General features: G+C 51.8%; 1 protein-coding gene across 1 annotated transcript; it reads left to right on the top strand.

Moving 5' to 3' along the window:
- Window positions 1-321: 321 nt before the first annotated feature.
- LOC123946282 (keratin, type II cytoskeletal 75) lies at window positions 322-10,262 on the top strand. The gene is made up of 9 exons (XM_046011750.1): window positions 322-819; window positions 1,566-1,780; window positions 2,728-2,788; window positions 3,132-3,227; window positions 4,076-4,240; window positions 6,060-6,185; window positions 6,327-6,547; window positions 8,064-8,098; window positions 10,024-10,262. The coding sequence occupies exons 1-9, from the start codon at window positions 322-324 to the stop codon at window positions 10,260-10,262; spliced, it is 1,656 nt and encodes a 551-aa protein (XP_045867706.1).
- Window positions 10,263-11,045: the final 783 nt, after the last annotated feature.

The raw sequence follows: 11,045 nt of genomic DNA, 5'->3' as shown, positions 1-11,045 counted from the left end.
GACATGACTGAAAGCAATTAGCGTGCTTCTCATTCGTCTGCTGATCAAGTTGCGACTGGAAAGGAGTTTCCACGTGGGGGAGGGATGCCGGGGAACCAACCAGTGGACTTGACACCGTCCCGGAGGGGCACTGAGCGTGAGCTCAGGGCTGGCGAATGCCTGGGGGATGCCATCAGAGGCCTCCCTCAGCAGCGCCCCACCCCTCCCGCAGGCCCATAAAAGCCAAGGCAGCCCGGGGCTCCCCAGGTGCCCCATCTTCTCCATCCCCCCATCACACACGCCCGTGTCAGGAGCTCTCCTCACCAGCCTCGCTCAGCCACCATGTCCAGGCAGTCCAGCATCACCTTCCAGACCGGCAGCCGCAGGAGCTTCAGTGCGGCCTCGGCCACCACCCCAGCCGCCGGCCGCTCCCGCTTCAGTTCGGTCTCCGTAGTCCGCTCTACAGGCGGCGGTGCGGGGCTGGGCAGGATGAGCAGTGCTGGGGCCGGCTTCGGGAGCCGCAGCCTCTACAACCTGGGGGGCACCAGGCGGGTTTCCATCGGGGGGTGCGGCAGCAGCTTTCGAGGTGGCTTTGGTGGCAGGGCCAGTAGTGGGTTTGGGGTCAGCAGTGGATTTGGCTACGGGGGCACAGCCGGAGGAGGCTACGGGGTCTCTGGCTTCCCTGTGTGCCCGCCTGGAGGTATCCAAGAAGTCACCGTCAACCAGAGCCTCCTGACTCCCCTCAACCTGCAAATCGACCCTGCCATCCAGAGGGTGCGGAAAGAGGAGCGGGAGCAGATCAAGACGCTCAACAACAAGTTTGCCTCGTTCATCGACAAGGTGAGCGGGGGGATGCATGTGTGCCATTGGGGTGGGTGGTGGGAATGCTTGGAGAGGCCCTCTGCACGGACAGGGAGCAGTAAGGCAATGGCCTCCCTGTGGAAAAACACATCTACTCAACAAATACCTTGCAAATGGGGCCAGGTGGCCCAACGGGACCTTGTGGAAAGTTCCTTCATCCTCCCTGGGAGCCACGCAGTTGGTTCAGCCAACACTGAGGGAAGAGCTACGTTGTTCTCCACGGGAGGGGTTTCCACTGAGCCAACTAGCCTCACTCAGAGCAGATGTTGTCAAGACACTCAACCCAAGAGTAGAGTCTGCCCCTAGAGACTTCTAAGCCCACCACACCAGTTCTATGGAAGGCCCGGAGAACAGTGGGGTAGGGTCAAGGGCTTTCCCACTCTGATTTGGAGTGGTCAGTTATATAGTTGACAGATGGGTATCAGGTGAAAGGCGGACTTTTCTTCCCTCCCTTATCAGTTGGAGTGTCTGGCTCTGCCTCCCCAATTTCTCAAGATTTCATTCTCCCGGGGCGCCTCGCTGACTCAGTGGGTTAAAGCCACTGCCTTCGGCTCAGGTCATGATCCCAAGGTCCTGGGATCGAGCCCCAAGTTGGGCTCTCTGCTGAGCAGGAAGCCTGCTTCCCCTCCTTCTCTCTCTGCCTGCCTTTCTGCCTACTTGTGATCTCTGTCTGTCAAATAAATAAATCCAATCTTTAAAAAAAATTTCATTCTCCCTCCCTCCAGGTGAGGTTCCTGGAGCAGCAGAACAAGGTCTTGGAGACCAAGTGGGAACTCCTTCAGGAGCAGGGCTCCAAGACGGTGAGGCAGAACCTGGAGCCTTTCTTTGACACCTACATCAATGACCTCCGCCGGCAGCTGGACAGCATCACCACGGAGAGGGGCAGGCTGGACGCTGAGCTGAGGAACATGCAAGACGTCGTGGAAGATTTCAAAGTCAGGTAAGGGGAAGACGGACTGCTGGCCACACACAGTCATCTCAGGACTCCTTTTTAATAGGACCAGCAAGGTGCAAAGCAGCAAATACCAGTGCCCACAGGGAGGTTTGGAACTTGGAGTCATTATCCCGTGATTGGAAGATAGCATGACATAGAGTAACAAAGAGACTCGCATCTCACCCATCACTATTAACAAGAAGCCTATTCTGACCTGTACACCTGACCACAAAGGGATGTCTGCATCATCTAACATAACATGGCTATTCTGGAAAGCATGATACCATTTCACAGCCAGAATATTCTTTAACTCCACTGGCACAGGCCCTATTATTGAGCTGGTGCATTCCCAGTGTAAATGAGGCAATCCTGGGGCAGGCAAAATTTGACTGGCCATCATCCACGCTGCAGTAGGTGAGGCATCCAATAAAAAGGGATGTCTCCCCTAACTCCTTAGCTGGCTTACCCTTGGTTTCTGAATTAGAGCCACTCTTATTTACTGAAAGCATGCTGATCACACAGCTGCTCTGAGATTGTGAGTGGAAAGACTTCACAATCTACCAGGAATGGTTTCCCTCCTGAACAAGCAAAATTTACCCCGCAGTTCCAGCAGCCACTAGAGGCAGGAACATTTTTTAAAGACTGCAATTGTGCATCTCTAAGAAGATGGAATTGCATAAGTACGTATTTCTATTCCCATTAGTTCCATGCTCACCTTCTACTCCTACAAAAGGAATAAGAAGAAAAAATCTTCTGGCAGAAGAAATGATTCCCCTTTTATAGAGGGAGAAATAGAGGTTAAGTGAATCACCCCAAGTCACACACAGGTCAGTGGAAGAGCTGGAAAGGATCTGAGGTCTCTTAACTTGTTACACCAGAAATGCTCCTCAGCCGGGGAAGAATTCAACTGAACCCTTGCTCAATAGCATGCCCCCTCTCCTCTGTGCTTACAGGTATGAGGATGAAATTAACAAGCGCACCGCTGCCGAAAATGAGTTTGTGGCCCTGAAGAAGGTGGGTAGACATGTCTCTCAAAGGAGAAGATTCGAAACTGAATCTTGGAGTATGCAGTGACTTGACCCTTGAAATGGCACAGAACCCTTCAGAGTATCTGGAGAGCTCAAATCTGCCAAAATGCTCCCTCTGTATTCATGTCCCCCTGACCCTGCTAGGGTTTCTGTTAGCTCAGGGGACTCAAGCCCCCAGTTCTCTACAATCACTCACCCTAACCCCAATCCCCAGATCCAGAATTTACTGAAATCTAACATGGAGGGGCCGGGGAGGAGTCTGCCCATCTTCTTCTGGACTCACTGCTCGGGGCTGGGTCTCAGAGGAGCGTCCTGTGCTGTTGTTCTAGGATGTGGACTCAGCCTACATGAACAAGGTGGAACTGGAGGCCAAGGTCAACTCTCTGACTGATGAGATCAACTTCTTCCGGATGCTCTTTGAGGCGGTAAGAGCCTGCAAATGTTTTTGTCCCTCCTAGGTCTGGAGCCTGGGAAGAAAAGGATGCTGCAGAGAATGTCATCTATATGGGGCCTCCATCTAGCATCTTGCCCCAGATGGTACAAACTGGGGCTTGGGTGGTCATGGGCACCTGGGAGAACTGCTTGCAGTCTTGCCACACTAAACCCTACTCCAGCTCTGAGGCTGCTTCCCCCACCCCACGGCAGCAAAGAGGGAGTGCTGATTCTTGAATCCCAGATCCCTGGGTAGCATTTCCAAGGAATCAAGACACCCCTCTCCCTCTCCTCTCCCAGAAAAGTTCAGAAAAGACAAGTTACCCCTCAATTCATTGTTCAGGGTGCTTCTTGCCCTCTGAAGATGCCTCCTTCTGGGCACTGCCACTCTGAAGGCAGAGACCTGGGTCTTTGAAGGGGAGAAAGAAGTAGGGAATGATGAAGTCACACTGTACAGGGGGAAGCAGGGTCCTAAAACTCACTGTATCCTAAAGAAGGCTTTCATGCTGGCATATGAATCAACATATGTCATATTCAACTCAGTATAATTTGAACCAGAGGACACTGGCTCACCCTTCACACTCAGGGAAAACACACAGGTGGGTGTCTTGAGAAGCTATGCTGGGGCACACACCCTCATCGCACTGATCTGTGACCCAGAAACTTTTCTGGGATTGGCATTGGAGTCCCTAAATGGCTTCAAGGTGCCCAGGGAAGGGCTGGAAGAATCCCTCCAAGGGAAGCCAAGAAGGGATTCCTGACCTAGACAGGTAGTCGGTCGTGTGATTTCAAGAACATTTCTTTTTATGCCTTGGTGATGCTGAATTTTCTGGCTCTACAGGAGCTATCCCAGATGCAGACCCAGGTCAGTGATACGTCCGTTGTCCTGTCCATGGACAACAACCGCAGCCTGGACCTGGACAGCATCATCGCCGAGGTCAAGGCCCAATATGAGGACATCGCCAACCGCAGCCGGGCGGAGGCCGAGTCCTGGTACCAGACCAAGGTGAGTGTAGGCACCTCTGTGATGGGTTCCAGGACTAGTGTTATCTGAAACACCGAATAATCATTTAACTATTAGCCACGAGCATCAGGGAATACAGGAGCATTTCTGTTTCTTTCAACATGGCAGAAGTGTCTGGTGCTATGAAGAGTCAACTTGAAATGGGTGTGGAAACCCAACCATACCCCCTACCATGTGGTCAGACAATGTTGGGTGCTCAGGTCAGCCCTTGTCCACATATCACTTATGATCTGGTTGGGCCTGGGTGAAATTCCAAAACAACCAAGAGTCACAGAGCTATCTCTAAATGGCTTATTTATTCAATACATTTGTGTCAAGCAGCATTGCAGAGTTGTAAATAAATAAGCTGCAAACAGTTTATTTTTGATTAATAAAAAGCTTCCAAGAAGAGGTAGGTATTCCTTGCATTTGGAAGCATCCAGGGACAATAGATGGTCAAGGACGGGGGAGGCATTTAAGGGAGAATATGCAATCCTGCGGGGGCTGGAAGATAGAAATGAGGACTTTGCTGAGCAAAAGACTCTATCAAAAAAAGGGGCATTGGGATGACCATTGAGAGCTACTGTCCAAAGTCACAGATGGCCAGAAGAAGGTTTGGCATTGGAGGGTGTAGCAAACTGGATAGTCCAATCCATGAGATCAGCTCTCTGCCCAATGCAGACCACTCTTAGGGCCAGCTGCTCACCTACATGCGGCTTCCATCTTTTGCTCTGCTGTGCACACTGCCTTAGTCCCTACCACTGCAACGTGGTAGGAAGGAAGAGGGTATCAGGTCCTGGGGTGCACAATGCAGAGGGACATCCCCCCTAGAGGCAGAGGCAGATGGTGAATGGAGGCGAGAGGTGCCTAAGTTGAAATTTACAGTGGTTGAGATTTACAGTGAACAGTTCCTTTTGTTGGTAGGTCCTGTTGTTCCCTTGAACCACATATATCTAGAAATGGAGGAGCTGGGCCACCCAGCACTTTCAAAGCCAGACAGATCTTCACTTGGGCAGGGGCTCTTCTTCCCTGGGAAAGGTGTGGGCGGGAGACAGGGGCGTTTGTTTCTCCTAAATGAGTGCATCCTGGATATGCCCCACTAGGCAGAGAGCTCTCAGATAGGGGAAACTGTTACAAAGTCTTCAGAACTGTGCCCCCTTCAGCCTGGCTCCATCCAACACCCCCAACACTGATGTCTGGAGAGCTACCAAAAGTCATGGTCACATGGGTCTGGATGTATGTCCCGTGACTGGGATCCCTAAAGGACACTGACTAAGTCACCTTTTCTCTCCCCCCACCCACCTACCCAGAGCTCACCATGCTTCTTCCTGCCCCCAGGGTCTTCACACAGACTATCTCCCCTATCTGGAATGTTTTCTCCCCAGCCTATCACTTAGATCACTCCTTCCCACGCTTCAGCACACAGCTCGAACACCTCTATCTCTGGAAGGACATCCCTGACCCCCTCCTCACAACTCCATATCTGGGCCAGATTCCTTTGCTACACTACCCATTCATTTCCTAAGGGACACTCATCCCAGTTTGGAACTGTAAATTCAATAATATTTCATTAACATCTATTTCCCCCAATAAACTGTAAGCACGGGTCTGATGATGTTGTCCGTGATACTCCCAAAGCCTGGCGTGTGCCTGGCAGGTAGGCGTGCCTAAGAAATACCACCGAAATGACTGAGCAAGGGAGTGCGTGAATGATCAGTGAATGGTTGGGCCTGCGGGTGGCCCTGAGGGCCAGGCTGTGCACATGGAGAGTACTCAGCCCAGGTGTTTGACGAGGGGACTCACTCTGCTCTGATTCCATCAGTACGAGGAGCTGCAGGTCACAGCCGGCCGGCACGGCGATGATCTCCGCAACACCAAGCAAGAGATCTCCGAGATGAACCGGGTGATCCAGAGGCTGAGAGCTGAGATCGAGAGCGTCAAGAAACAGGTAGAGTTTTGGCAGGGCCAAGAGCTCCTTGCACACTCATTTCTCCCAGGTCATCCTGCCATGCTTCTAGGACTCCTACCCAAGAAGCACCGCCCCTCCAGGGGTTGTCAGTTAGGCTCGTGCTTCCTCCTTTTCCTGTAGTGTTCCAGCCTGCAAACGGCCATCGCTGACGCAGAACAGCGTGGAGAGCTGGCCCTCAAGGATGCCCGGGCCAAACTAGTGGACCTAGAGGAGGCCCTGCAGAAGGCCAAGCAGGACATGGCCCGGCTGCTGCGCGAGTACCAGGAGCTTATGAACGTCAAGCTGGCCCTGGATGTGGAGATCGCCACCTACCGCAAGCTGCTGGAGGGCGAGGAGTGCAGGTGAGGACAGGTGCACCACCTCTGTTCCAGCTGCGCGAGCATTCCTAAGGGCTCAGGTTGCTGCGGCCCCCTCTTCTCCTGGAATGCAGACAGAACTGGGCTATGAGAAAGAAAAAAAAAAAAAACAAGCAGGTGCAATTTCTTTCCAGGATAGTAACTCATTATCAAAGGCCATTATTTGAAGCACAACTGCTTTTCACACCCCATAAAAATCTAGGATCTGATCAGGTCCTAAGTAATAAAATTCTATCAAAAGAGAAATTGTGTTATGCGGCAGGTCTGGTATGAGAATCAACTGTCCCAGGATTTGGGCAGACAGGCCTACTACCAACTAGCTACGTAACCTCAGGAAAGCCAGTGTCCTTTCTCTGGTCCTCAGATTCTTTGTGATAGAATAAAGAGGCAAATCATCTGATCCCCAAGTTCAGTGTTCTGCCAATTACTAGCTGTGTGACCGAGGGCAAATTACTTTACTTTTCTGTTCCTCACCTATGAAATGAGGCTAACCGTGGTTTCCATCCTGTATGTTATTATATGAGTGTTAAAATAAGGGAATACAGGGGCGCCTGGGTGGCTCAATGGGTTAAGCCTCTGCCTTCGGCTCAGGTCTTGATCTCGGGGTCCTGGGATCGAGCCCCACATCGGGCTCTCTGCTCAGCGGGGGGCCTGCTTCCTCCTCTCTCTCTGCCTGCCTCTCTGCTTACTCGTGATCTCTCTTTGTCAAATAAATAAATCTTTAAAAAAAAATAAGGGAATACACATGAAGTCTTTAGAACAATGCACGATCCATAACAAGTGTCAAAAAATGCTAGTGATCATTCAGTTTTGTGACCAAAGATATGGGCTTTGGAGCAAAAGGAGTCTGGCTTCAAATCTAGCTTTGTGAATATGGGCAATTAATTCACCTCTCTGAGCTTCGGTTTCCCCATCCATCAAGTGGAGGTAGCGACACCTACTGAATGGGGTCATGAAGAGAATTAAGTGGCATAATGTGGGTAACAGGTATATAGTCCTTTTTAATGTTCTAAGTATGTGTTTATGAATGAAGGCCAGCCCTGTCCTTTGCATGCGAAAGCAAAATTACTCTGGTTGCTACAATAATGGGCTGATTATTGTTATTGTTATGTTTATGACTCAGTCTTCTCTCCACACCTCTAATCACCCCAGGCACTGCCCCATGCCTGACAACGGTCCATTGTTGAGAGGGAAATCTTATTCCTTAAGGAGCCTTGCGTTTCCAGCCCACTCTAGTGTATGATTTGCTTTCATTTCCTCCAGGTGTCTACCTAGTTTGAACCCCCCCCCCCCAAAAAAAAGTGTTTCTGAGATTACAGGTTTTCTTCCAGATTGTTATTTTTAATACTACTACTATTTAAATTATTTCAACCTCCACTCACAGCTGCAATAAAAATAATAGAGGGTTTTTCAAGGCGCTTCATTACAAAAATGTGATTTCAAATGCCCACGAGCTGCTGGACGTAATAGTAACGTTCCTTCTCCCTCTTCCCCCGATCAGGCTGAGTGGAGAGGGCGTTTCTCCTGTTAACATCTGTGAGTATGACGTCCTCTGTGTCAGTTCGCGTGCATGTGGTTGGGGCAGGGAGGTGGCATTACGGGGGAGGGCAGAGGGCATGCACAAGACATCAGAGGGGACCCCCGCTCAGACAAGGTTCATTTTGAGGTTTGAGGTCTTGAATTCTTTAAAAGGAGAGCCATATTAGGAGTCTTTTTCTTTCTTTCTTTTTAATTTTTTTTTAGGAGAGAGTCTTTAATATCCCACTTCTTACCTCTTTGCAAGGGACAGAGCACCAAAGGGAGAGTGAGCGGAGGTTTTCTGTGACCCTTCTGCATGGGTTTAGACGCACAGGTTCCACCCCCCACCTTCTGGGACCCCACCCCTTTCTCACTGGAGGTGGAAGTCTAGATCAGTCAGGAGCATTCACTACCGACAGGATTTAGGAAAGCCTGCTGTGCCCTCAGCCTGTGGAGGGAGCCTCCACCTGGCCGAAGGGCATGGCCCAGGAAGGCCACACCTCCCGGGAATGGTGTGGGGAGAAGCCCTGCCACTCCAGTTTACAGAGTATAACAGCAGAAGGTCACCTGGGTTTTTCCAGGCAGCAAGAGCACATAGGACAGGGCAGGTGGGTGCAGCTGCTCGGGAAGGGAGAGGTGGTAGTAAGCTGGTGCAACCTCATGCCACTAAGGGTAGAGGTCACTCACAGAGCTCACTGCTGGCATCATGAGGCCGACTGGGATGACTTTTCCAGCTTGCATCCAAAAGTGAGTTTGGTATTCCTGATACAGGATTCACAAAACCAATGATTATGTTAACCGATGACTCTAGAAGGCAGAGCCCTCTAAACTACCCAGCTGTCCTCCTTCACTAATATCCTTGTCTAGTGGCTCCCGAGGCCCTCAGAGCTAGTTTTGGGGAAGGCTGCCGTAACTTCTAAAGTTCCTTTTCTCTTAAAAGCGCATGAAAGTCCGTGTTTTTTATCCAGGGCTGCTGCATTGCAGTACCACAAACTGGGGGGCTTCAGATAAGAGAAATGTACTGTGTCATGCTTCTGGAGAGTTCTTGGTGCTCCCTGCCCTGCATCATGCTGATCTCTGGCTCTGTGGTCACATGGCCCTTTCCCTATGTGTCTGTCTTCACGTGGATGCCCTTCCTCTTCTTATAAGGACACGAGTTCTATTGGGTAGGGCCCTCCCTAATGATTGTATCTTAAATGGATTCCATCTGCAAGATCCCATTGCCAAATAAGGTTGCATTCGCAGGCACTGGAAGTGAGGAATTCAGCCTTTTTTTTTTTTTTTTTTTGGAGGACACAGTTCATTCTATAACCATCCATTTTTATTTCAGTTTCCCTTCTGAAGAGCCCAGTGTAGGGATTGAATGTTGAAAGTGATGCATGGTTATACGAGCTAGAAAAAGAGCGGGTTGGAGAGCGGGGCAGAATGGGAGCAGAGCTGGCTGGCCAGTGGGTCACCTGTCACTTGGTCTAGCAAGATTACTCCAGCTCCATTCTGGGATTCAGGGTGCAGAGGCTGGGGACACCGAGGGAGGTGTGTCCGTGCCCCCCGGAAAGAAGAGAGACGCCAGAGCCAGGCCCACGGAGGGAGAAGGGGACAGAGTGGCAGGAGAGTGTGATGGGATCAACGGCAAAGGCACGTGGACTAGATAATCGCTTCCTGAATGTGAGAAGTCTCCACTAAGTTCTGAAAGGAACAGCTAGGCGCCAAGTAGCAGAAAGGAAGCAGGAAGCCATTCCAGACAGGAAGAGTGGCCCAGGGAAAACCAGGCTGAGCACAGACAAGAGCTCCCACTAAGTGGGCGAGGAGCCTGGAAGGAGGCAAAAGTCGGCCTGACCAGACAACCACATCCTCACCCCACAGACACAGGGGCACAGGCCCTGACACTCCAGGTCTCTTCTCTCCTGCCTTGGGTCTTGACCCTCTCTCCTCTCTTCCAGCAGCTGTGGTCACCTCCACCGTTTCCAGTGGCTACGGCGGCGGCAGCAGCCTTGGAGGCGGAAGTCTGGGTCTCAGTGGGGGCAGCAGCTACTCCTTCACCAGTAGCACAGGGCACAACCTGGGCTCGGGCCTGGGCGGCTCCAGCTTCAGTGCCAGTAGCAGCCGGGGCCTCGGGGGCAGTGGCTCCAGCGTCAAGTTTGTCTCTACCACATCCTCCAGCCGGAAGAGCTACAAGCATTAAATGCAGCCACCCCACTCCCCTACCCCTGCCCTGAAGCCTGCCTGCTTGCTGACCTGGCCTGTCTATACTCACAGACACGATACCTGGGTCCTTCTCCTTCTTCTCCCCTGGCCCACCCGCGCTGACAGGAAGCAAGTCTGGAGTCCTGGCTAAACCCCATTCCCCAGCTTAAGCTAGCCTCCGCCCTCCTGACAGTCCCCACAGTGCCCCCCCCCCCCCCCGCCGACCTCTCTGTGCCGACGCCATCCCTCTCTCAATATTTACATTTGGCTTATCTTGCGGAAACCACCCCCCTTCAACTCCTCCTTCTTCCTCCCCACCTTCCAGACGCAAAGATGGGGAGTGGGTGTTTCCATCTCAATGCCAGGTTGGCAGCCCACCTGTCTCACGGTGCTTATAAGCTGCCTGCTGGGAGTGAGAGCTCTCTCTCTTCCCTCCCGGGGATGTGTCTATTAAATGCATGTGTAATGTGTTTGGTGTCCAGCCCTCTGTCTGGCGTGGTTATGCAGCACAGAATGCTTCTCCTCCTCCCCGGGTCACAAAGAGGGCCCAGGGCACATCAGATCTTCCTCGCTTCGCTCAGAATGAAGAATGCTGGGCTGGGGAGATGGAGGGATGGAGGGGGGCTGACTGCCAGCCAGGCTCCAGGCTGGTGTTTCTGCCCACTTCCTCCTGCCTCTTGTTGGACTGCCTTCTTTGAGAAGCCCAAGCCCCTGGGCAGCTCTGTCTGTCCTCCCAACTCTGTATGTCATTCAGGGCGATACCATCCCCTCCCAAACACAG

Source organism: Meles meles, chromosome 7 (assembly GCF_922984935.1).
Source record: "Meles meles chromosome 7, mMelMel3.1 paternal haplotype, whole genome shotgun sequence".
Lineage (NCBI taxonomy): Eukaryota > Metazoa > Chordata > Mammalia > Carnivora > Mustelidae > Meles > Meles meles.
The sequence above is the reverse complement of the archived record's forward strand: the minus strand, read 5'-3'. Positions and strand labels throughout refer to the sequence as shown.